This window comes from Bradysia coprophila, chromosome II (genome assembly GCF_014529535.1).
Source record: "Bradysia coprophila strain Holo2 chromosome II, BU_Bcop_v1, whole genome shotgun sequence".
NCBI classification, from domain to species: Eukaryota; Metazoa; Arthropoda; class Insecta; order Diptera; family Sciaridae; genus Bradysia; species Bradysia coprophila.
This window is the reverse complement of record NC_050735.1, coordinates 11005900-11033565: the sequence shown is the minus strand read 5'-3', so window position 1 is coordinate 11033565 and position 27666 is coordinate 11005900. Positions and strand designations below refer to the sequence as shown.

General features: G+C 36.2%; 2 protein-coding genes across 2 annotated transcripts in view; one reads left to right on the top strand and one right to left on the bottom strand.

The window, feature by feature from the left end:
• Nucleotides 1-8971: 8971 nt before the first annotated feature.
• Nucleotides 8972-27666, top strand: part of LOC119072657 (elongation factor-like GTPase 1) — a 67808-nt gene continuing 49113 nt past the window's right edge. The window contains exons 1-8 of the mRNA XM_037177916.1: nucleotides 8972-9201; nucleotides 9268-9647; nucleotides 9710-9787; nucleotides 9855-10472; nucleotides 10524-10843; nucleotides 10901-11403; nucleotides 11460-11984; nucleotides 12052-12165. Of these exons, the coding sequence (XP_037033811.1) occupies nucleotides 9072-9201; nucleotides 9268-9647; nucleotides 9710-9787; nucleotides 9855-10472; nucleotides 10524-10843; nucleotides 10901-11403; nucleotides 11460-11984; nucleotides 12052-12165 (2668 nt within the window). The 5' untranslated portion in view covers nucleotides 8972-9071. The remainder of the gene's footprint in view (nucleotides 9202-9267; nucleotides 9648-9709; nucleotides 9788-9854; nucleotides 10473-10523; nucleotides 10844-10900; nucleotides 11404-11459; nucleotides 11985-12051; nucleotides 12166-27666) is intronic.
• LOC119072666 overlaps nucleotides 14299-27666 on the bottom strand; it is a 33221-nt gene continuing 19853 nt past the window's right edge. Inside the window, exons 3-6 of the mRNA XM_037177928.1 lie at nucleotides 26555-26616; nucleotides 26289-26367; nucleotides 14968-15118; nucleotides 14299-14900 (exon numbers count right to left, since the gene is read on the bottom strand). Coding sequence (XP_037033823.1) covers nucleotides 14524-14900; nucleotides 14968-15118; nucleotides 26289-26367; nucleotides 26555-26616 — 669 coding nt within the window. The 3' untranslated portion in view covers nucleotides 14299-14523. The remainder of the gene's footprint in view (nucleotides 14901-14967; nucleotides 15119-26288; nucleotides 26368-26554; nucleotides 26617-27666) is intronic.

Below are 27666 nucleotides of genomic sequence, written 5' to 3'. Positions count from 1 at the left end.
CTAGCATAAACACAAATTAATGCTGTTTGTGACGGACTGTTGTGATCATAGAGAGATGGCATGGTGGCGCTGTCATTTTTAAACATGCGGGAAAAGGCAATAAAAACGCATATGATTCAATTCGGTACAATTAGGTCGTGTCACCGCACGCAATGAACGTCAACACAAGGTATGGTCGAATGTCAAACTTTGTATGGAGCGGAGGACATAGCGATTTCATATAAAGAAACTCACCTCCCATGAGAGGTGAGTTTGTTTATATGAAATCGCTATGTCCTCCGGTTTGTATGAACAGACCATACCTGGTTTATACTTTCATTGACCGCACGTTCTTCAAAAGAATTAAAAATTCTCAAATAAGTTGACATTTTTAGTCCGAACATTTCTAACAACAAACTTGATGTAAGCCTATACGTCAAATTTTCCAGTAGTTCAACAAACTAATCCGCGCCGAGTTAATACTACAAAATACGAATACAACACACAATTTTTGACTTGGACTTTGCCAAACAAAAACAAATTATCAATATAATAGCATTACAGTTGATCGCTAACAAAAGTTGAATAAACACAACACTGTCCTACAAGTTCACGACACTAATTTTAACTGAAAGCCAGACTTCCACTTCCAAGGTCTTTAGGCAATATATCTAGCTATTTTTAGGGAACATGCAAGAGTTCGTCAGAGCAGGCTATTGAACCCACTAAAATCTAATTTAAAGTCCCTAAAATAACTTTATAAATCTAAATGTGATACTAAGAAACCACGTGTTTCTCTGAGTCCTGGGAGCGATTCTGAAGACATGGACCTAATTTTTTTTGTGCTTAACAGCGCACTTTCGTACACTTTTCCAAGCCCTTTCAAGAAATAACACTAAATAACTAAAGAAATCCTACATTACATCTACATTACACACTACATTACATTGTAATGTAATGTAATGTAGCGTTACAAACTGTACGCTTGATTTCTGAAGCCATTCGGCGAGATAAAATTTTTTGGTTTGCGAACTTTTAAAGTACTCACAAAAGTTCACCAAAGTGCACTGCTGAACCCAGAAAGAGTTGGTTGGGTCTTAGTAGTTAGATTCGCCCGTTGTGGGGTATTTTTTTAAATTGTGGAGGATCATAGTATACAAGAAGATGCAAAAATAAATGAGATTAGCAGGTAACGTCGTGTTTCATATGAAAGTACATGTTAAAACATATGAAGTGAAAGATTTTATTTAAATTTGTTCAAAATATCAAATTTCGTGAATTCACTGTCATTCAAAACAAACGGATTCATTATTCGATAGACATACTAACGATTAAAGGCAATGTATGAAAAAGACAATCAATGACTCATAAATCCATTGATGACGCAGATGCCTGAAAAATTAATTATCTCAGAAAAAAACTAACAATTAAAGTTGCTAGAAATGAAAAATCATCCCAAGTGAAACCAACCATGTAACCGGTTTGCGCGATCCACTCCACTCCCACTCCCACTCACTTCAAAATAGTTAGTAATAATTCCGGACCTGAGTACAACACTGGTCTGTACACTTTTACTATATTGTTCTAGAACTATGTTGGTGGGATATGGTTTTGTTCCAAATTATTTCGCAAATCAAAACAATTCCGCACACAATCCAACCACACCAAACAACAATCGGTACAGCAAATTCATACATGTCCAATGCTTCAGTGATCTTTACTTGACAATCGACATTTAAATTGAATATTCTTTTCACATCTTCTTCATTTTGATCTCTAAGCCATTTATCGATTAATCCAGCACCATTCAATCGGTGAATTATGTCGTTTACAGATTCAGTATACGGAAAGTCCGGTCTCGCTTCATGTGATACCAAATATCGCAAAAGTGTCTCGCCCATTATATGATACACTTTCAAGGACAACCGTTTCTGTACTTCTAAAAAGACGAGTCCCTGCTCGCCCTTCGCGAAGAACGCTATCGAATGGTTGAATGTCTCGCCTTCATTTGTTAGACGATCCAAGCTAATCCCATGTACTTTGTTACTCCATCCGCTAAAATGCGACATATCTTCCAACACTCTGACCAACTTATCTTTCCAATGAATTTCATTAGCCATGATTGGAACGGAGGAGTTGAACAGATCTTCAATAGAATTGATTTGCGGTTGGAAAATTGGTGACGTTACGTAACTTTGAAAGACGGACAGAATGCCGTTCATGACAATGAGACCTGTGAAGGTTAATGGTACGATGACGAGCATATTTGCAAAATGAAGATTTCGGTAAATGATGGCTGTGTTATCGTTCATTAGGAGGTTGACGACGTCGGCAACGGACTGCACAAGTAACATTTTCTTCTGATGCAAGTAGTCGGAAATGATAAGTAGAAGCGATGACGCCGCAAGCACAATGAATGCATAAACAAAGAGAAGCGACCACGTTCCAGTTCCGTTTTGCAAATATGAGATGAAATCTGTATACGGCTGACTATGTGGAACGATCAATAATAATGCCGTCTGTCGATGTGGATACATTGATGCTTCTCTGTAGGTGGCCTGCTCATGGCTCATTATATCCCCACTTACTGTTTGTCCTTTTTCGAGATATTCTTCGAAACTTATAGATACCTCCAACTTCGAGGCATTAAAAAAACTCCGAACAGTGCTAAGGAATTCACTTTCAATGTAACTAGTTTTACCCTCCTTAATTTTCACTGATTGAAGTGGATTCTTGTGGTAATTGGGTACTTTGTCTGGAAAATAGTTTCGAGGACACTTGCTACTAGTTACATTCGTCAAGTGAAATGTTCCAAAAGGATCATACGTGAAAACGTTGAACAAAGGTTCATCAGTTCCTTCATTGAAATAAAACGAAACAAAAATATTCACAATACCAGCGCTCCAGCTCAAACGAAGTAATTTCTCCATCGCATCGAAAGAGGTGACGCTACGAGTCAGAAACACACCAATTTTCATGTAATAATCAAGCTTTCGGATGGCTTTTATTTGAGCCATCAATTTGGAGCTATTCTGAATGTTTAATGCTTCGACAACAACAACTAGAAATGAATTTTTGCTGCGTAACGCTGCATTCTCTCTAATGGTCCCATCGCTTCCCGATAGATAGTCAAAAGTGAATATAGTTTGAGGCGTAACTTTGTCCAGCTTAGTGCCATCAGAACATGATGACAACTCTAAAAACCAACCGTCCAGATAATCGCATGATGATTGCATTAAAAATATGTGATGATCGAAACGATAGAAGTCACTCAGTCGATTGATCAGATGTGGTGCATCGTGATACTGCTCGCACCTGGCCATTGTCGGCAGAAGGTTTAGTAATATTGCTGGTAGCATCATGGAGATTAGTGGAAATAACTCTGTTGATGAGTATAACGTTTGACCACTGAACCAATACTAAATTGTGGTGATGGGTGCACAAAGACCTTCAGATATGTATTATGACAGTTTATATGATATGAAGGGAGATTATCGCATAATTAGTGCACATAATACATTGTTTGTGGCTATAATAAAATATTACGTACCTGTATGTCCACAGTGGCATTGACTGTACAAACATGGTGTCGCTGGAGTTTAATTAAACATGTGTAGGCGTCTTGGTATATATCATCTATCAGTTCAGGACGAACATGGTTCTAACAACCGTTTATGGAATTCCAAGCATTTGCCTACCTATGCCTATGGTTAATAAAGATGACGATTCCATAAAAAAATTGTCTGCGTCCAATTACGCGATGCTAAGGGAAATCCTAACCGATTTTGAATTTTTTTTGAATCGTTATTCAAATGTATGGAGTGACATTAAACAACAATCAAATAGAAAACTTTAAAACTCCAACGAGTGTGAAATTTACAGCCATAGCAAAGCGAGGGCCGTAATTCGCACGAGTCGTTATATTTTATTCAAGATTAAAGGTTTTGTCAATCTAGTAAGCACCTGGGGACTTCCTTTTTGTACATAAAAGTAAGAGAAGAACATCCAATCGTTCTTCATTCACATCACTTACTTCTGACTAACAATAAGACTATAAAACAGAATAATAGACAACTCATACGAGTGGGAAGTTTGCGAACAGAGCGGAACGAGGGCCGTAATTCACACGAGTCCTTGTATTTAATTTATGAAGTATGGTTGATTAAAAATCTTGCCGCAAATTTTCAAGAAAATTGAGAACAGAAAAAGTACTTTTCATGCTTCATACTCGTATGAAGTAAACTTTCGCCCCTCAAAATTGACATTTCTTCACTTGCGGCTCTCGTATGAAGCATGAAAAACTTAATACGTCACGCGAAAATGAAATGTCCTTGTGACGTAAATAACTATTTCCAAAGAATTTGGACTCAAGCGAAGGTTTTCATATCAGTTATTTGTGATGTTTCGGAAGTTTAACAACGGAAAATACAGTCAACGCAAAGCACCTAGCAGGGTAATAGAGGTTTTTACACGTCAAATAGAGTAGTTTTTTGATACCAATAATACCATTAGCAGCCTTAATGGTAATTTTGCAATGACATTATGAAAAAAAAGGTATGGAAATATTCGCATACTTCGATTAAAGTACTACTTTTTTTTTTTCTATTACCCTGCTAGGTGCTTTGGTCAAAGGCAGTCAATTTTCAGCATAAATTTGCTTCAGCTGTTTTTCAGCTGATCCACACACACAATCAAAACTGGTTTTCCTTGTTCATACGGTTGAAGCTGCTACACGCACGCGCATGATAGTGGTAAAACCGTATAAAGACGAAAACGGTTGTGATTGTTTGTATGGATCAGCTGAAAAACAGCTGAAGCTAATTTATGCTGAAAATTGACTGCCTTTGACTGTAAAATGAAATTGATTAAAAATATATTAATAAAATTGTCAGGCAAGGGATCTGACCCGCTCAAAAGTTGAAGCCTTGTTACAAATAGGGTCTTTTGTTGAGTCGAGACTGTAGACAGAAAAGTTCACCGATGTAGTGAAATTTTTCCATTTTTTCAACGACTCAAGTCGTGCACGTTAGGGCGGAGTTGGGAAAAACATACGTACAAAATTCGTCATTTTTACTTACACCATAACTATAAACTCAGATTTCTATTGATAGACAAAGCTTAATACCTTTCTGGGCACATAATATTACTTCACAGAATTGCGGAGGATCATGGTACAAGATGCAAAAATAAATGAGATTAGCAGGTAACGTCGTGTTTCATTTGAAAGTACATGTTGAAACATATGAAGTGAAAGTGTTTATTTCAATCTGTTCAAAATATCAAATTTCGTGAATTCACTATCATTCAAAACAAAGCAGTTCATCAAACGGATCAAGTGATGGATTCGATAGCTTTACTAACGATCAAAGGCAGTGTGTGACAAAGACAAACAATTACTCATAAATCCATTGATGACGCAGATGCCTGAAAAATTAATTATCTCAGAAAAAAACTAACAATTAAAGTTGCTAGAAATGAAAAATCATCCCAAGTGAAACCAAGCACGTAACCAGCATGCATGATCCAGACACTTCCACTCCCTTTCTTCAAAATAGTTAGCAATAATTCCGGACCTGAGTACAACTGGTTTGTACTCCTTTACTTTATTGCTCTGGAACTATGTTGGTGGGATATGGTTTTGTTCCAAATTATTTCGCAAATAAAAAGAATTCCAGACACAATCCAGCCACACCAAACAACAGTCGGTACGGCAAATTCATCTATGTCCGATGATACTTCAGTAATTTTTACTTGACGATTGAAATTTAAATTGAATATTCTTTTCACATCTTCTTCATTTTGATCTTTAAGCCATTTATCGATTAATCCAGCACCATTCAATCGGTGAATTATGTCGTTTACAGATTCAGTATACGCAAAATCGGGTCTCGCCTCATGTGATACCAAATATCGCAAAAGTGTCTCGCCCATTATAATATGATATGCTTTCAAGGACAACCGTTTTTGTACTTCTAGAAGGCTGAGTCCCTGCTCGCCCTTCGTGAAGAACGCTATCGAATTGTTGAATGTCTCGCCTTCGTTTGTTAGACGATCCAAGGTAATCCCATGGACCTTACCACTCCATCCGCCAAACTGCGACATATCTTCCAACACCCTGACCAACTTATCTTTCCAATCAATCTCATTAGCCATAATTGGAACGGAGGAGTTGAACAGATTTTCAATAGAATTGATTTGCGGTTGGAAAATTGGTGACGTTACGTAACTTTGAAAGACGGACAGAATGCCGTTCATGACAATGAGACCTGTGAAGGTTAATGGTACGATGACGAGCATATTTGCAAAATGAAGATTTCGGTAAATGATGGCTGTGTTATCGTTCATTAGGAGGTTGACGACGTCGGCCACGGACTGCACAAGTAACACTTTCTTCTGATGCAAGTAGTCGGAAACGATAAGTAGAAGCGATGACGCCGCAAGCACAATGAATGCATAAACGAAGAGAAGCGACCACGTTCCAGTTCCGTTTTGCAAATATGAGATGAAATCCGTATACGGCTGACTATGTGGAACGATCAACAATAATGCCGTCTGTCGATGTGGATACATTGATGCTTCTGTGTAGGTGGCCTGCTCATGGCTCATTATATCCCCACCTATTGTTTGTTCATTTTCAAGAAATTCCGCGAAACTTACAGACAACTCCAACTTCGAGGCATTAAAGTAACTCCGAACAGTGTTAAGGAATTGATTTTCCATGTAACTAACTTTACCCTCCTGAATTGTCACTGATTGGAATGGAGACTTGTGATAATTGGGTATTTTGTCGAGAAAATAGTTTCGAGGACACGCGCTGCTTGTTACATTCGTCAAGTGAGATGTTCCGAAGGGATCGTACGTGAAAACGTTGAACAGAGGTTCATCAGTACCTTCATTGAAATAAAATGCAACAAAAATATTCACAATACCAGCGCTCCAGCTCAAACGAAGTAATTTCTCCACCGCATCGAAAGAGGTGACGCTACGAGTCAGAAACACACCAATTTTCATGCAATAATCAAGCTTTCGGATGGCTTTAATCTGAGCCATCAATTTGGGGCTATTCTGAATGTTTAATGCTTCGACAACAACAACTAGAAATGAATTTTTGCTGCGTAACGCTGCATTCTCTCTAATGGTCCCATCGCTTCCCGATAGATAGTCAAAAGTGAATATAGTTTGAGGCGTAACTTTGTCCAGCTTAGTGCCATCAGAACATGATGACAACTCTAAAAACCAACCGTCCAGATAATCGCATGATGATTGCATTAAAAATATGTGATGATCGAAACGATAGAAGTCACTCAGTCGATTGATCAGATGTGGTGCATCGTGATACTGCTCGCACCTGGTCATTGTCGGCAGAAGGTTTAGTAATATTGCTGGTAGCATCATGGAGATTAGCGGAAATAACTCTGTTGATGAGTATAACGTTTGACCACTGAACCAATACTAAATTGTGGTGATGGGTGCACAAAGACCTTCAGATATGTATCATGACAGTTTATATGATATGAAGGGAGATTATCGCATAATTGGTGCACATAATACATTGTTTGTGAGATAATTAAAACGCTAGTGGCTATAATTATTACGTACCTGTATGTGCATAGTGACCATTGACTATACAACAAACATGGTATCGTTGGAGTCTAATTAAACATGTGGAGGCATCTTGATATATCATTTATCAGTTCATGGCCTCGGATCAGAACCAGATCAACTTTGTGAAATTTGAAATATTTGCCTGCCTTGCAAAAATTTAAGACTTAGACCAAAGCTAATGGTATTATTGGTATCAAAAAACTACTCTATTTGACGTGTAAAAACCTCTATTACCCTGCTAGGTGCTTTGCTTAGACAGTATTTGACATAGTGAATATCTGCAACATGAAAATACTAAATTTCAAAATCCACTCAGACCCTGTGCTTCAACTTGCGTAATAAATTCATAATAGGCAAGCCAATTTTTATCTAGTGAAATGAAATTTGTTCGTTCATCCAATGTAATTTGGTTGATCAAATTTGAAGAGTGATTGTTTGCCGTGTTCTTTTTTGAGTGATTGTTTGGTATGAAATATTATTTACGCTGTTGTGGACTGTAGATTTTAGGCAATTTCGCGGGTTGTATAGCCCGAACGAAGGAAGGGCGACAAGCGAAAGTGCCTAAAAGCAACCTCCAAAGCAGATGCGTATACAACTTTTCTTGTTTATTTCATTCTCGGTTGGCAGAAAATATCGTGTGCAACACGTTTTGAAATGTAATTTTTTCAGCATCCACCCTAAATTTTTCTTTGGAAGGAAAATTTGAAAAAATCAACATTTCAAAACTTGGTGCAAAAGGTACTATTCCCAAAGTATATAAACACTGAAGGTAATGCAAACCCTCAACGGATCAGAGAAATTACGGATCCAAACTTTCAGGTGAATTCATTTTCGTATGTTGTCTAACTTAGACTTGTGCAACATGACCGCCCTAAATACTTCCAATTCACCAAAGTATGTACACACTGATCAGTGTTTATATGGTTTATATACTTTGCAATTCACCACTAAATACAACTTGACGCAAACGAATTTTATATGTGTGCAACATAGCGCCACTAAATCGTTCCAAATTGACCACTAGATGCAACTTGACGCAAACGAATTCAATACGTGTGTAACATAAAAATGTAAAATTCACCTGAAAGTTTGGATTCGTGTGTAACTGTGGATTTGCATTACCTTCAGTGTTTATATACTTTGGACTATTCCGACATCGAATGCGTTTTAATTTTTTTCGTTGAGTTGGTATCTCTGGATAACCACAATAGAATTCCACTGTTCCCCCGTTTGAATTACCTTTTCAGTATTTATTTATATACGTTGCGGCGCAAATTGCGCGCCCTAAAGCTAGTACATTTTGCTACTGTAGAACAGATCTGGTACAAAATTTGATTTTTCTTTATTTGACATTCATCACTGTCTCTCTGTCTAATCCCCCAATTTCTAAATAGAGAGTGGTACATGTGTTACATGTGTGTTTTTGAAGTTGCAATAAGTTTTTTTGTCTTTAGTTGTTTCCTTCTCATTTTCGTCCAGTATTTACAATGCCACACATAGATAAAGTGAAATTAGCCTCCCTACAACAAAATTTGAGTCGTATTCGTAACATTTGTATACTGGCACATGTTGATCATGGCAAAACAACATTAGCTGACTCCTTGGTAGCTAGTAATGGTGAGTAATGGATTGCACAACATACGTATTATCCACGTTTCACACCTTTAATACAATGAAAACTAGGAATCATATCGCAAAAAATGGTTGGCAAGCTGCGGTACATGGACAGCCGAAGCGATGAACAGGAACGAGGCATTACAATGAAAAGCAGTTCGATATCCTTGCACTACACGGACCGTAAGGAGAGCAACGAATTTCTGATCAATTTGATCGATTCACCGGGGCATGTGGATTTCTCCAGTGAAGTGTCAACAGCGGTACGACTGTGTGACGGTGCTATAGTTTTGGTCGATGTGGTCGAAGGGGTTTGTTCGCAGACACGGATTTGTCTGAAACACGCTTACATGGAAAATCTGAAACCGATTTTGGTGTTGAACAAAATCGATCGTCTGATCACCGAGAAAAAATTGTCGGCCCTGGATGCCTATGTTTACATATCGCAGGTTGGTCCATTATGCCCCGATTACTTTGACGACTGATGAAGTCATTATAATTTAATTAACAGGTGTTGGAGCAGGTCAATGCAGTTGTGGGAAATCTTTTTGCCACCGACGTTATGTCTAAAGAAACACCAGCAGATACGGTAGGTTGACAAATGTTTTGTTATACCACTCACCATTGTATCATTTTACATCAACCCATTCATATAGCATGACTGCGGTCTTGAAGATGCAGACGACTCAACGTTGTACTTTGCGCCCGAAAACGGAAATGTGGTCTTCTGTTCAGCAGTGGATAATTGGGCATTCACAGTTGCCGATTTTGCTCAAATGTATGCACCGAAACTGGACATTCCAGTGAATGTGCTCACCGATTCTTTGTGGGGAGACTTTTACTACAACGCAAAAGAGAAACGAGTCATTCCCGGTGCACAAGAAAAGGCCAAGAAACCGATGTTCGTTCAATTCATTTTGGAAAATATATGGAGCCTGTACGACGTGTTGCTGGTACGTAAAGACAAAGAGAAAATTCCAATGATAACAGAGAAACTGGGCATAAAATTGACCACACGTGACCTACGGCACACCGATCATCGGATTCAATTGCAAGCGATTTTTGCTCAATGGTTGCCAATTGAAAAAGCCGTTCTAGAAATGGTTGTCCAACAAATTCCAGCGCCGGGTTCCATGTCCGACGAAAAGGCTGAACGGTTGATGTGTTCGTTGAATCAGAACTTCTCCTCACTTCCGGCTGAAACTCAAGCGTTGAAAAAGGAATTTCAGAAATCGGATAAGAATAGTGACACCGTCATCGCTTTCATATCGAAGGTGAGTGAATGTCCGCGACCTTGTTCCCCATTAAACAACAATTTATTTCAGATGATTCCAGTAAGCAAAGACTCATTGCCCGATAACAAACCGAGGTCTTTGACGGTCGAAGAGATGGAGAAGAGACGTGCTATAGCCCGACAACGACATCAAGAACAACAATTAGCCAAATCCGAAGCACTCAAGGAAACAGTTGATGGAGTGACTACCGAACTTCAGGAAAAGCTTACCGTCGACGACACTAAACAAACGGACGTTGGTGACGACGAAGACGACGTGTTCATTGGATTCGCCAGAGTTTACAGTGGTACATTAAGAAAAGGTGCAAAGCTATACGCATTGATGCCCAAACATGATCCACGATCGTTAGAGTAAGAACACTTGTGAATTCCACCGCTGAATCCTCGAATAATAACCACAAATTACAGCATATCAAATCCCCTGTCGTCACCGTACATGTTCGAAGTGACAATTGAAAATTTATTCCTTTTGATGGGTCGCGACTTGGAAGATCTCGATGAAGTGCCTGCGGGAAATATTGTTGGCATCGGAGGCCTTCAAAATCATGTATTAAAAACGGCCACCATCTCGACCAGTTTTTATTGCCCATCCTTTTCTGAAATGCAAATGATGGCCACACCCATTCTGCGAGTAGCTGTCGAAACTGAAAACACTTTCGACATGCCAAAATTACTGAAAGGATTCAAACTACTTAATCAGGCCGATGCATGCGTGCAAATTATCGTGCAGGAAAATGGGGAGCATGTACTGCTGACACTAGGCGAAGTGCATTTGGAACGTTGTATTGCTGATTTGGAGCAGAGATACGCTAAAGTGAAATTGAATGTTTCGTCGCCCATTATACCGTTCAGGGAGACTATTGTTCCCGATGCTAAGGTCGACATGGTCAACGAAATTATTGTTACGAATGGTAAGTCAATTGACACGATGGATTTGAAAACTTTTTAATTTCTCGTTTAATTTTAGATGAGAACGCGGATAAGTCAGTGACCATTCATTACGCAAACAAGCAATGCAAATTGAAAGTCTTAGCTCTGCCACTAGATGAGGAAATCGTTCGAATTTTAGATGAAAATACGGATACACTGAAAGCACTATCAAAGTCATCAATGATTCCACTGTCCGATCGAATGACATTGGCTCTAAATGATTTGAAAACGAAATTATCGAAAAGCTTCCAAAGCTCGACCATCGTTCAATTGAAAACATCCGACTCCATCGATCGCGTATGGAGCATTGGTCCGAAGAAGTGTGGCAACAATATTCTGCTTAACTGCACCGATTTTGTTCATAAACCATTTTGGACGGCACTCAACGAATCGAAATCAGTTACGGATGCATACGGTCGTAATGATTTCGAAAATTCGTTTCTGAATGGCTTTCAACTGTCCACGTTGTCGGGACCGATATGCGAGGAACCGATGCATGGTGTTTGCTTTATAGTCGAAGAATGGACTCTGAGTGAGGCTGACACATCAGGCATTATGTCCGGTTAGTGCAATTAGATTTTCCTTTCTTTTTTCTGATTTCTTTCAATATTTTCTTTGGTCGATTTCAGGTCAAATCATTTCAACTGTTAAGGAAGCGTGCAGGAAATCTTTCCAGAATCAGTCGCAACGTTTAGTGACGCCGATGTATGCATGTAACATTGTATGTAGTGCCGATGTATTGGGTGAGTAGATTTGATTGTTCGTTTTTTTTTAACATGAATATGAGTGGGAGAACGAAATATCACTGTTTCAGTAGATGAGACGAGTCTATCGTCTTCTGTGTTAGACTAACATTATTTTGAATTATGTAAAGAGGACAAGTGCATCCTCAGCGTATAACAATGAAATGTGTTACTTCTTTTGTTGAATGTATCGCTTGGTGTTACAAAATCTTGTTCTTCTTTAGTTGTACTGTGCGTTTCAATATATAAAGGAAGTGTTAGCCTGGCGATCAAAACGACAAAACCGAAGGCAAGATAATTATAACTTGCCTTGGGGTACTTATCAAAATATTTTCATCTCTTTCAACATGTTACGTTACAAGAGGGCTGAAGACCAGTTTATTATAACTTGCCTTGTCAAAATATTTCTTTCTCTTCATCGATCGTTAAAAAAATCTGGATACAACAGTGGTTTATCCTAAAAATAGGGGTAAATATCTCTAGCGAACATCGGTATACAACAAGATTTACTTTCCAACAAATGGGTTTTCAGTGGTTCCTTTTCATTCAATTATTATGTCAATGTCAGTTATTTTGCTAAGATTTCTCAGAGTACCGCATCCGACTCGTTTTATTTCTTTCTCTTTTGTTCTTGTGTAAGCATTTTTTGTTTCGAGGCTTACGTCAGCTGAACAAACCATCGAAAAAGTGCTATATTCGCCTGCTTTATACGGTTTTGTCACCATCACTCGTGTGTTAGTCAAAAACAATTTCCTGCAATTTTCTCGAAATTACTTTAAAACTTTCTCGAATTTCTAGCAGAGCACTTTGAAGAAATGTCGAGAAAATATTTTCTCAAAAATAGGCCCTGCAACTCGCTGTCAAAATTAAATGAATTCTGTAGAGCACTACCTACGTTTTACCTCCACGTTCTATTGATAATTAAATGCATTAAACCAATGCAACTTTACAGATCTCATGTTTGTGAACTATACATATCGCTTCAAATGTGCCAGTAACTTGAAATGGGCCAAATTTGGAACATTTAGTGTGTCCGCTAAGGCAAAAGATTGTGCAAATTGAGGTAAAATTGATCTTATGATTTTTTTATGATCTGTATGGAATGCTGATCCCAAAATCATCAGGGGCAACTCCGGCAGCTCACTCGTTCCGCCTGGAGCGGCCGTTATGTCACTTTGGCTTCACCGAATTTTCATGCCCATTTCCCAACAGATATCGATGTGGAATAAGCTGTAAAATATTCTTAAATGTTAAAAGTTTTTTTTTAGAGTAATTTTTTGTTGATAAAAAAATCCAAAATGGCCGAAAAAAATGGCAGAAGTTGAAGGTTCAATTTTTTTCTGCTTAAAACCTTGAGATCCCATCGTAATACTAAAAAACCCCGAAAACTTTCTTCGGGAAGTTTGTAGCCAATTCAAAATCCTACACTTTACGCTTCAAAAAAAATTTAAATCGGTCAAAAACTTCAAGAGATATCCCGCCTAGGGTATTAGGGTATTTCAAAAGTGTCAAAAATAATTTGTCAATTTGTTTAGTTATTTCGTTTTTAAATGACGTGTAATGGTAAAATAAGTAAATCCTGCACACTTTTTTTATTTTCGAAAAAGGTTTAGATACCCAGAATATGAAAAAAACGAAATATCTCGGCGTAGAATCGACGCGTAGAGCACACTCTTAATATGACATGTTTTTTTTTAACTTTCTTTGAAAGCAAAGAATGTAAATTCGAACTTCATCCTCTAGCGGCCAAGCTGGTTTGAACAGCGAATATAGTACGTGTCTCTGCGGTAATTTTTGTCAGAGGTAACACTATGACTGTAAATTCTAATCATTTTCAGTGCAAGCCAGGAGTTATTTTGGGAACATTAAATCCATTCAAATTTTTTCGGAATTTTCTGAATTTTTCAAAGATAAAATTCCCGAAAAAAACCCTGGTGCAAAGCAAACTTGGAGTTTCAGAACTGAAAACTTCATACAAACTTTTGGAGGCCCTCAAAAAGGGTACAACAAAGTGGAAGGGCTAAAATACAGCGTTTTTTATCATTCGGCGCGTACTATTTGAATAGGTAGCAAAGGAAATTTCCTTGTCCATCCGGTCCTGATATATTGAACACTTCTCATAAAACACTCGAATCTTTAAAAAATTATTTTTATTTTACGTGTCGGAATTTATAAATAGAAATAAATAATTAATTATCTAAAAGCTAACTGGGACGGTTACCTCTTTAATTAAAATCTTAAATCTTAAATTTTCTTTCTTTACGACAAAAAATATCACTTTAGTCTCTATCTCGTGTATTTTCTCTCTCAATTCGTTTAAAAATTAATTGATTGAACGAATCTATTTATTATTCCCACTTAATTGCTATTTTGTACTTGGGGAACGTCACTGCTCGCCTCGATGCTAGCATCTGCCGTTCGGCCATAAGCATCATCATACTGTTGGATGGTAACTTGATCACGATGATACGTTGTGCGTGGTGATGTCGTTCTGGAGTTATCCGTTCGATGTAAATATTGATAGTTTGATTGGTATTGATTTTGATGGTAACTTTGCGGTTGATAAGACGTTGTTGGTTGATAGGCCGCCGGTGGTTGACGGTATGGATTCTGTTTCGCTGGTTGATACGCTGGCGTTCGGGTTGACACTGAATTCGGTTTGACGCACATCATTCCGAATACTCGAATGCCTGGGACACTGGCATATGTCGGTTGATCGTGAGCCATTGGGCCTTCTACAGAAAAACGATTAAAGCTAATGAACAACCGACAAAAGTGAAATTTTTAAGTTTGTTATTTTACCCAAAATGTAATCATCCGGACATCTGCATATGACCAGATAGTGTGACTTTCCCGTTCGTGTATTCTGTAGCGCCAACAATGACCAATCTCTGGGTGATCGACATTCTCTCATTTCAGACGTTGATTCACATGTTTTTGCCAGTGTGATGGCCTGAAAATATTCAATCAAATTTTACATTTCAATTTTTGATGTCTACACCGTCATGCCTTCACGTTTTTTTCTATCTTTTCTTCAATGCACTTATAAATTGATGGTAAAAATTGGATGAAGCTATATTCGTACAGCACAGTGTAGATAGATCAATTGAATGTGATAGGAAGAAAAAGTTTATTTCAATTTAATTACGAAGTTATAAGGTGTCTTGAATGTGTGTATTCTGTCTGTTCGATAAAATATCAACGAGATGAAATGCATTCCCGTGATGAGTATTAGAATTTGTGCAATGTCATACTGTGATTACACACTTGACTCATCGGGAATAGGTTGGCTATTGAATGCTTTGAATGCTGTGCATTTAAATTCGTTTAATAAAGAAACGAATGTTCGGTTGACCGGATCTTGAATCAGTAAGACCCACAAGTACAATTAAAAACTTTCCTAATATTCTTAGACCTTAGACAAACTTTTGCGAGGATAGTGATAGCAGTTTCGTTACTTATTCGTCACGTATTGCTCATGTAACGAAAAAAAAACGGCCTATAGTCCAAGTGAACGAATACGTTTTTTAAGCGTAAACTTAGAAACCTTTTCTATTGTGTCGGGTATTCAACGAAAAAAAAACCATTTTAATTAAATGTTGCTCAACGCACACACATTAATTTCTAATTGTAACTTTCGGCTCTTGTTGGTATCTTCTTTTTTGGTTGTTTTTACAATACACAACATCTGGATGACTGGGTCTTTAAAGGCGCCTGCTCACGAAAAAAAAGTAACATATCGAATCTTTCATTGGTCGTGACTCCGCTCTTCTGGGATTGTTGATAGAGGAAGTCATAATTTAATCATTTTTAATCAAAGTGAGTTTTAATTCGATTTTTTTCTTCATCTTTTGTTCACATCATTATAGACAGAATTATCGATGCATTTTGTAGGTTTATTAGGTCAGTAATTTAAGAGGTTCCGAGTCTTCAGTTTTGATACAAACCAAATACTATGTCGCCATCTCGTTTCATTCGAATGAAACGCTTGTGATTATTCTTAATAATATTATGGGTTATCCTTAATGACAATAAAAATTCGATAATTTGTTTTGTGGCTCCTAGTTCCATCTATGTATTTCGAAGTTTAAAACTTTGCGCGGATAGTTTCGAATAATAAGCCATTGAAAGGAATTTAAAAAATTATTAGATTAATTACAATGCGTTCAATCTATATAACAATGGTAGTTAGATTATTACGAAAATGAATTGGTATTTCGAGCCTTACTTTAGAAACGGGCAAACTGACTAAAATAAAATTGTTAACATGGCCTTCATGGATTGATTAATATATCCAGGCTAAAGAACAATTTAGCAATTTTGGATAATTATGGACTGAAGATGGTTAGACCACGCAAACCTCTGACCGCGACTGCATCCGGAGGTCGAAACAGCATTTTATGTCCACTCTCGCTTCATGCGATCCATGGGAAAGGGAAGAGTAACTATGCTCTATACTCTGTTTGTTTGGCTTGGTATATTCGTTTTAACTTAATTTTTTCTGCATGTTAGATAACACCACCTCTGAAATTAGTATGTTTTCCAGGTAAAATAAAGTTCTGTATCTTCGGAATATTGAAGTAATGTTAGTTACGAACGAAGAATCGGTAACATGGCCTTCATGCAAGTGAATGGGGAAGAAGAAAATAGTTGATTGCAAGTAGACGAATGCTAGTTCATTCTCTGAACCTCGTCAAATATAATGGTTCAGATCAACTATATGCCGACCGGAAATTGTAAATGAGGAATTTTCTGTGTCGTGCTCATATGTCTTCATTGTCTTTATTAGGATTTCTAGAAATTTTAACAATTTTTACGGTTGTTTAAGCGAAAACTCGGAAGCATAAATTAATATCACCGCACATTCATCCGTCGTACGTTTGAAACATGAGATGTTATGTATTTCTTTGTTGTCATTTTCAAATTTTTATTTTTCCGTTTTTCTTTTTAAAAGTTCGGTTAGTTTTCACGTTTCGAAGTTTTAATATGTCATCAAGCATTCACGAAATTTTTCGAAGTGAACAAGGACGCGGTGTCGAAATTGAAAAATGGCTGATTTTAACGCAATAAACAGTTTTTAAATTTAATAGTGACGGTAAATGCTCAAATTTTAAGAATGTCGAACCAAATTTCAGTGAAAAATGTGTGCAACAACGTATTAGTGTTACTAGTTTGTAAATTTTTTAATTAAATGCATAGAAGTGTGTACCTAAAGTTTAAATTCTGCACTCTTGCAGAGGTGATTTAAATAGCAAAATTAATTGAATAGAACTCTAAAAAGTGATAATGTGAGACCACATTTCGGTAAAGTAAGGCCAAATTAAGTATTTCGCCTCATCAGAATGTGTTTTCCTACTTTAGTCTTACAGATTTATGTTCCTAAATATTGCTATTTTTTCTTCAATTTTTGGTTTGTGTCTGAACTGAACGCTCGGAGCCTCTTAATGTGTAACGATTGGTACAACAACTAAAACAAATCAAAGGCCACTGTGCGTGCATGAGAATAATAAAATAAATGTTGTGTGCCATAGGCATTCATTGGGCAATATTGTCCAGTGTGCTATTAAAACGCAATGCTCGAATGCAGACCTTAAAAACCGATTGCCATATCGAAATTTCTTAGTTTATTTCGCGGTATTGTTTATTTTGATCTTTGTTCTACAGTAGGAAAGTTATCGAATTGTATCAGCCGTTTTCATTCAATTGGGACACGCACATGCATGTATGTGGTTATGATTCTAATGCGTGTACGCACGAATACATTTTGCATATCAGAGTTCATAGCATGAGTTATTTGTTTACCGAGGGAAGATCATATCCTAAAAATATCCATAAATTCTAACAAGAGCGATATTTGTGGCCAGAGCGGAGCGATTAGTTGTTTACCTCAATTTACCATTTTTTTAAACATAAACAAAGTGACAGTTCAGGTGAAAAAAGTTCTATTTTGTACCTATGGGAGAAAAGTGGCTCGGAACAGGTCAGGTCAACCTGAAACCTGACCTGAATTATCTGTTAACCTGACCTGACCTGAAATTTAATTACCTGACCTGACCTGAAGTGATCTTTAACCTGTTTCGACCTGACCTGAAAAAACCTGACCTGACCTGAATTTTTTTTAAATTTTTTTACATTTCTGATAATTTTATAAATTATGTCAAAATTATATAAAAGTTCTATTCTGCTAAGTATTTATTAATTAAAAACGAAAAAAAAAACATTTTGAAAAACAGTCAAGCAATGAAGGCTATTTTAAACACGAGCCTGATGTTGATTTCGGGTACTTTTTAGAGGCATGTCTACACAATTACTACAATACATCCCACCTAAATGATTTATTGTTTAAGAGGGCAGACTAGGTGTGAAGTAGGCTATATATTGAAAAATTGGTTTTAAAATTAATGTAGACCATTTAATGAAAATCTGTTCCAGCAATTAGATGAGCAATATGTTTATCTATCTCTAAGAAATGAAAAACGATTTACAATAAGCAACAGTTGGAAGAAAACCGATTTCCAAAAAAAATATTGCATATCCTAACTTTAAGCGACGTTCATATTTTGGAAATCGGTTTTCTTCCAACTGTTGCTTATTGTAAATCGTTCTTCATTTTTTAGAGATAGATAAACATATTGCTCATCTAATTGCTGGAACAGATTTTCATTAAATGGTCTACATTAATTTTAAAACCAATTTTTCAATATATAGCCTACTTCACACCTAGTCTGCCCTCTTAATTGAACTATTGTTTTCTCCTGACAAGCGTCATATAAATTGTCCTTGAAGATCAACGACATTAATGTTTTAGACTACTGGAATTCCTATTCTGGAACATTTCCCTCTTTGCCGATTTTTTCGCGGTTCAGTCCGGATCGGCCTGTGTTGAACTGTTTGGAGCTGTTGTCTCTCACACACAAAACTAAACACGCGGTTATGTGCGTCAAATCGTTGTAAAAACCTTAAGAGCGATCACCCCTTGGCAAATTTCTAGCCTACATTTCTGCGCAAAAATATTCGTTTTTTGATGATTTCTCTGAAGCGAAATCTTTTTTTGAAAAAGTAAAACTATTAAAGCATGCAAAAATGGGTTACCTTAAAAAAAAGTTGGTTTCTGGTTAATAACTTATCCCACTTGGAGAAACCTTTGAAAAATGTGTAATTTACACATTTTGCAAAGGTTTCGCCAAGTGGGATAATTTATCAACCACAAACCAATTTTTCCTTTAAAAGTAACTGATTCTTGGATGCTTTAATGGTTGTGCTTTTTCAAAAAAAGATTTTGGTTCAGAGAAATTATCAAAAAACGAATATTTTTGCGCAGAAATGTAGACTAGAAATTTGCCAAGGGGTGAGCACTCTTAAATTTTGTTCCTCTTCCGAAAATACTGAATTATTGTTTTTTATATTTATGATTTCTACCGTTTAAAATGTTCGACTTATTTCTTCAATAAATCACGAAGAAAACAATAATATATTGGCTAATCAGATCGTTTGGTACTCTCTTCAAAACAATGCTTCCTGACATCCTGACTCAGATCTAAGCTGAAAACGCCCATAATATTCAAATTTTTCTTTTATCAAATTCAGGTCAGATCAGGTCAGATCAGGTATTTTTCATATTAGGTCAGGTCAGGTTTGGAAATTACCTGAACCTGACCTGATTACATCAGGTATTTTTTCTCATGACCTGACCTGACCTGAACCTGACCTGTTCCGAGCCTTATTTCTCACTAGAAGCCATTCAACTAATCTTCAACTAAATGCAATTTACTCATGGCATATTGAGGGACGAAAATAAGGTAAATCACACCGCAAATATAAAATAGTTATTTGTTCACCGAGGGGATAAAAGTTGGAAATTTCACGGCGCTCTGGCCACTACTTTTTCCCCAACATGACGTTTTTCGTAACGAAAGCCTTACGAAGTTTCAGCTGAGGTGAGAAATTCACTATTTTCTCGCCTGTTTTGTAAAAAAAGACGTTTCAGAACGCAGGCGAGAAAATAGTCATTTTCTCGACTCCTATGCAACTTCGGAAGCCTTTCTTTGTGAAAAATGTTGTGTTTACTACGGGAAAAAATTTAAAAATTAAATTTTCTCGGGTAACAACTTCATCGAAATGAATTTCCGACTTGTTTTCGTTAAACAAATAACTATTGAAATCACTATTCAAAGACCCCATTGTAGCTACTCTAAATAACTTATTTTCCATAACGAAACACTAATCTGAAAAGATAATAATTTTCATTTGCAACCACAATTAACCATTTATAGAGATAATGATAAAATGGATGAATTTACGAAATCCATAGCAGCGTACCGCAAATACCACTGAGATTAAATGGGTTTTCTCTAACCTGATCGAACTATATTTGGATCATCCAAACGTTTAAAATAATTTTAGCGCCACATAGGCTCTCTCTATTATTACATTATGGATTTAAGATAATCTGATTGGATTGAATTTGTTTCATAATAGTGTGCACAGTGACTGTCAGTACTTTATGCATTACCGTAAAAAACAAACGGTTTGTAGTTTGGATGAACTTGTAGTTACTTTGCTGTTGTTGTTTTTTCTTCCTTCAACTAACAACCGAACCCATAACAACTTTGTAATTCAAGATCATGAACTGCATGTCTGTTGTTGAAATTCTCTTTCATAACAACAAGAAACACAATTCAATGATAAGATCTGGGCAAGACAAAAGCATAAAACGATCTGTTTTTCCGTAAAACAATGGAAAATGCAACAAAACTAATAATTTTGTCGATTTTTTCTTTTAGTTTTTCGTTTTGCCAGCAACATTACATTATCAAATATAATTGCAGCGCATTAATTTCGCTATGTGAATTACATCCCAACTAATTAAAAGGCTGTTCTCTCTCGGTGTGTGTGTGTTCTCGGTTGGATGTTACATTTTTGTTGAATGCGATGTGCTCATATTATTATTGTTAGCTTTGATACCGTTCCGCTGTTGATAAATCAGAGCAACACCACAGAACGTTGCTCGATGGTTTTTCAAATGAAAACAGTCATTGAATTACCATCGTGTATTTCGATTCCTAACATTTTACTAAGTTACGTTATTTGGGTCATCTCGATTTTATGGTTCGAAAGAAGTAGATTGTCTGGTTAAGTCTGTTGGTGATGTGATAGACAGAAAGATTGTAGCAGTTTTCAAAGTAATTTCAGGCAATAATAGGAGAATTGGAAAATGGTTACAGGAAAGAACAACGTTACAAAGTCGAATGTTGCATTTGTGTTTTGTCATCTAAATAGTTGCTAGAAATCAAGTTCATAATCGTTCAAGACGTTCAATAATTTTCGCTCAAACCAGCACAATTTTCACATAAAACGAATTATGATCGAATGATAGCTCATGCAACAATAATACTGGATTCTTAAAATGTTACTGAACTTGTTTAATATGCAAAAAAAAATGGTGTACAATGTTCACAGTCAACGTATCAACCCTGAAGCTAGCATACGAATGAGTTGATTTTATATCTAGAAATTCATTTGAATAACCGCCTTGATTACGTCCAATGAACTTAAAACAGTTATCTGAATTAATCATCCTTGACCGTGTAACGTCTTCTTGCATAAGATCGTTAAAAGTGATGGTAATAAAAAGTTACATTTTTTTATTGTTCCGATCCATACGTTTCATTTTCATTATTTGTTTAGCTGGTGTTTCGGCGGCATCACGAACTGACTATTTTTATTATCAAATTGAAACGGTTTTGGCTGTATTCGATCTTGAGTGACACACAATTTCATAGACTTAAAGACTCTGGCTATTAAATTTTATATGACGGTATTTTCAACGGAATCGGCTACATTTTATCTACATCATCGGTTCGACCTTCATGTTTCACGAAGCCCCAGAAACATATGTACTATATAGACGGTTGACTTTGAATGGTGCCCAGCCCATCATCATTTTTAGGATTAGAGATTTCTATGAATTGAGTTTCAACAAGTCTACAGAGGTTTTTTTGAACGTTGAGATTGATACAACTCTCTTCCTCTTGTAAATAAATTTACCAATAATATGCCCTGGTTCAGCATGTAATTTCTCTCTTATATCTCTACCACCGAAACAGATTTCTTTTTCGTCATGAGTTTTTACACTCACTTTTACGTTATCGTAAGCGTTAAACTTTTGATCTTATGACAATGAAAACGGTGCCGAAAAATTTCGTTTTGGAAACAATTGATATGGTTGACTCGGAAGCTTAGAAGCTAACGGAACCCGGCTCGGCTAAAAATAGAATCTTCAATTTGTCAAAATTAGCAATCTCAGATGTCACACCACTTCCATTGTATTTTGATGAGTGACCGAGTGAACGATTTCGAAACTTTGACGATTTCTTTTTCACTAGGAAATGATCTATCGATTAACCCGGTTCACTGTGTCGTAGGGTCTTCACAAAAGTCTAAACTGTAGTAGGGTCGGTCGATTTTCTAGGACAGCAATGGCACCACGGTCCTGATACTATTCATGCTATTATTCATTTTTCAAATGCTGTTATTCAAAGAGTGTTCAGCCCGTGAATGGCACTACAAAAAAATCTTGTAGTCCATAGACCTCAAAAATAATTTTTACTTTACTAGTGAGGTAATATGGCCATTCCCTCACTAGTGAAGACCCTTTCCCTTCCTCGTAAAGTAAAACGCCATACTTTACACGTGAAATAATTTGATATCTCGTATCACGATGAGTAAAAGTATCCGAGGGCTTCAGCCCTCATCTGAATACTTCATCTGAATACGAGATATCAAATTACTTCACTGGTATAGTAATGTTCAGACATATTTGCCATCTTACCATGGCGATAATTCATTTTCTGAAAATTAACAAAGTTTGATTGAAGTACACCCGTGTGACGAATGGGTCAATTTACAGAGTTATCGTAATGTGAAGATGCATGACAAATATTTTTGAGGTGTTTGGACTACATGAATTTTTTGTGACACGGTGCTATTGCAGTCCCAAAAAATCGACCAACCCCCAATTAATAGTGAAAGAAGCAAGATTTTCTTGATACAGAAGTAAGTAGCTGAGTTGTTGTTAGCTTTATCTATTCTCAGCAGAACACTGCATATATTCAATTACTACGTCCACCGTACAAATCATTCATTAATGAACTGAACTCAATAATGAAATTAAGGAAAGTCACGATTATTTGTATAGAATGTAATAGCAAATCAGCGACAAAATACAATGGATAATGATAGTCTGCTGCAAAATACAAATAGAAGGAAAAATAAAAATATTTGTGAGGATTTAATGATTGCCGCTTATTAAAGATTCTTGTACAATGATCACCTCCGTTGTTGTCTGTGTTTATTTTCAACGATGAGAAAATTACAGTAAAACTTATGGTTTTTTGCATAATCATAAAATGATCGAGACGGAGGTTTTTTTTTCTGTTAATTCCTTTCAGTTTATATTTCCATCGGTATTTATTGAACCGATTACAAACCAATATTTATCGGAGAGAAATAGAAGAGAAAAAAAAATGATAATCACAAAACCAAAATGGTAAAACCATATAAAATCCTTGGCTATATTTTATCGACGTGTAATTCATCATTTATTCGCAGTCATTATTTATGGAAGGCAATACTAATATTTATTCTCCATAAAACGTTGCTTTTTTCGCTATGTTTTTCTTGTACCTACCTACTTCACAAAACCGATAAAATGTTCAGCAGCTTTTACTGCGCTACAATGTTCTTACCATTTCAATAGAAAAGGAAAAGAATCAAGAATTTTCAACAAAAACAAAATTAGATGCAAATATGTTCTGCTGAGGCAAACAACCGTCTTTTCCATTTGAACTTCCACATGTTAACTTATCATCTATAACATGCCAATGGAACAAGAACATGAGTTTTGCTTATTTCAAACGAAAAAAACAACAACAAACAAAACAACCAACAACGTCGCACATAATCGTTTTGTGTTTTGTTTGTTTATTTCATTTTTTGCTTTGCCATTTGTTTATAACATTTTGTATGGCTGCTCTTTGTCATAAAATAACATGAATTTGAACACGATCATGATGTTCTACATATGCAATAAATGAGAATACGATACCAGAAAGAAAGAAGATTTTAATCAGCGAAAAATTTGCTGTGATCAAAAGTTAAATTCGTCTTGATCTCTTTCTTCTCGTGACATTGGGAAATCGTTTTGATTGAAACTATTACGGGCCCTTCAGTACGCAACCTGAAAAATGACGACTTTCAGCGTTCTCTTGCCACTGTGTGTACTCCAAAATGTATAGAGAAAATGGTGCGTTTAAGTCAGACACCCCTACTCCTTGATCATGATAACCTAATTTGTGAATGGCCCCTTAGACCCTTAGTTCTAGCCTGTTTCATCTCGCATTCCGAGAACCTCAATTCAAAGAGATTTAAGAATTTCTAAAAAAATATTTTTGTCGAATTCCTAATTCCTTCGAAGGTATGTGCAAATGTTGGAGTGAAATTTTAAGCAGATAGAACCTCAAGCTGATTGTTCGAAATTTAAATGCATAAGTTAGCATTCAACGGTTCAAAACAACATAATTATCATGTATCATCTATCTCATATGTCACATTTATCTCGTAATATATGGAGGGAATACCGTTGCTAGTTATGATATAGTGTTATGCGACTCCATGATGGTAATGTTTATATCACCATTTGTGAACGTTGAGCTTAAACAAAGTCAAAGGTTCACGCTTATGAAATGTCTTTCTTAGTGTCGGCAAGAGTCAACATTCATAGAACGAGAAAGATCCATTAAATTTCAATTAGCTATCTTCTGTGCAAAGAACTGCTGTTTCTATACCATATTCTGAAAAGTGACTCTCATAAGTCTGTCTATGCTGATATATTAGCCGTTGTCTGCTAGCTACTATTGCTGGCATTTTTTCAATCTTTTTCGGGTTTGTTTTGCGTTAAAACGTTGACCCATCGGAGTTTCATAAAGTTTTCTATGCAACCCTTTCTAAGGATTAAACAAAGATTAATACCTTTACATGCTCAAACTTGCGATGTGATCAACCATATTTTCTCCACTCAAAGTGTTATGAGAAAATGACATTTTGTTGACGTATTGTCTGATGACAAAGAGAGGGGGAAAATTATCTATTTTTCCTCCTCTTATTTTAGAAATTTCCTTCACCGAACTGTCACTTTTGTTTCTGTTGTCAACTATTGTCAACGGGCAAAGAGTTTCGACATTCGTATATTCAGAGAGGTAAAACACTTATTGTACCACTGGCTAAGAATATAACGGCGCGGCCAGGCGAAAGAAGGGAGGAAAGAAATAAGAAATTCCAACAAGAGCGAAATTTTGCGGCCAGAGCGGAACGAGTGTGATTAACCGCCTTTCTCCACGAAACAAAAACGTCAAGTTGTTACACAATTTTTCGAAACAAAAACAAAGTTGATGGGGGAGAAAATAGACATTTTATCCCCCGAACGGTCAAAACAAGAGGGTCATCAGTCAAAAGAGCTATCATCAGACGAAGCGTAAACAAAAAACTTCATTTTCTCATGGACTTTTGAGTGGAGAAAATAAGAAAATAACTAAGTTCGCTAAACTAATTGACTCTACAGTGTCGCTCGGTTCAATAACATTAGTAATTATCCCACTTATTCCATTAAAATTGAATAATTTAATTGCAAGTGGTGCCTATCTGACCGTGTCACTGACATTGTAACGATAACTTTTGTCTTGTTTCTACTTGGATTTGTATGATAATTTCTCCTGACACCGCCAGCAACAGAGAAATTATGCGTTTTCCCATTCTTTTTGCTGATACTGCGTTCAAAGCCACGGTTTGATGCAAAAATTGAAATTATAAATTTTCGATACGGTCAAATTCGATCAAGAGTTGGTGAATTTTCATCACTTTCTCAAGTTATATGCAAACACTTTACAGATTGCAATCTTTCCAATAAAACATACATTGGGCGTAGTATAAGATTTCGAATTGCTGATTATACGAATAAATTTTCATACGATCGTTATAAAGCAATTTATTATAATTTTTATGATTAATTGACTATTCAATAAACGTAAAATGGTATCTGGTTCTTCTGTGTGTTGTAGTGTACTCACTTTTTTGTTTCCATCACCAGTCAATTTTGTTGTGTGCAAATCATCTTCGTTTATACTCGCTGAACATGGATCTCTGTATCTGTAATTGAATATTATTGTTTCGTTTCGTTTTTTTTTTTCGCTGCATTTGCTATTTGTTTTTATCGTTCTCTTACACACATTACATAATTTATTTATCAAATTATATCACGAAATGATTTAATCAAAAGAAAAATGTGCAGAAAAACAGGTAAAACGAAGAAAAAAAAACGGAACAAAGTGTTTACCTTGATGGACAAGCGCATAATGGTTGTGTGTAATTCAGCCGCACGTAAACTGCATTGCATACCTAGTTCAAAGATGTAATTAGTCGATTTTTTTTTGCTTCTTCTATAATTTATCTTATTTATAGATGCAATTAATATGCAGAAAATTAACGATACTTTAGGTGTGTGTGGTGTGTGTGGAGGTAAAAAGGGTTTCTGATGAATTATAATCGTGTCTCGCTTGATGAAACTGTACTGAATCATGATCTAGAGATTGTACAACACTTACTACGTTGACGAATTAAATTGACTTACGTAACTTTAGAGATTTGAGATGAAGGTAGAAGTTTCAATTAGAGTTTTCAGTTGAAGAGTGGCTATTGCTTTATGAGTTCTTCAAAAGTCATTTTTGAAAGTACACATCCAATAAAACCGTTACCATTTACAGGGCCTATTTTAGTGAAATTGATTAAAATTCATGAAAATTTCGAAATTCTTCAGATGTCATGAAAATCCCGTAGACTCTAAGATTCAAGAACTTTCAAGAATTAAAATTTTTGAAATTTATGAAATACTCGGAAGTACCCTAAATTCTTTAAAATTGACGAATATCCCGGAAAAATAAATCCTGATAAGGCACTGCAGCTGTCCGTTGAAACTATCCGGTACTATAGCCTTCTCAAAAAAAAATCCTGAAAATTCTTACAATTTTGAGAATTTTAAGAATGTTTACGAACTTAATTCCTCAAACTCTTAAAATTCTCAAAAATAAATGTTTAGAAATTCCAAAAATTTCTAAAAACTCTAAAAAAGAAAATCCTCAGGGCCAGGTGAAGGTATTTACTATCGCAATCTTTGTAAATAGCCTTCACCTGGCCATAAAAATCCGAATAGCAAGCGTCAACCTGCGGTTAATTGTTTCGATTTATCGACGAACACTCAGTCAAGAGAATTATAGGACTATGACAATGAATTGACTGAAAAGCTATCAAAGCAGCTATCATAAGAGGTTGAAATCTTACACAATTAACACTTCGAACATTAACACTGAATTGACAAGCGTTAAATTTGAAGGCTTCAGTGATAAAAGCCTCCTCTTAAGATTTTTTGGATTGTTTATTTTAATGAGTTAA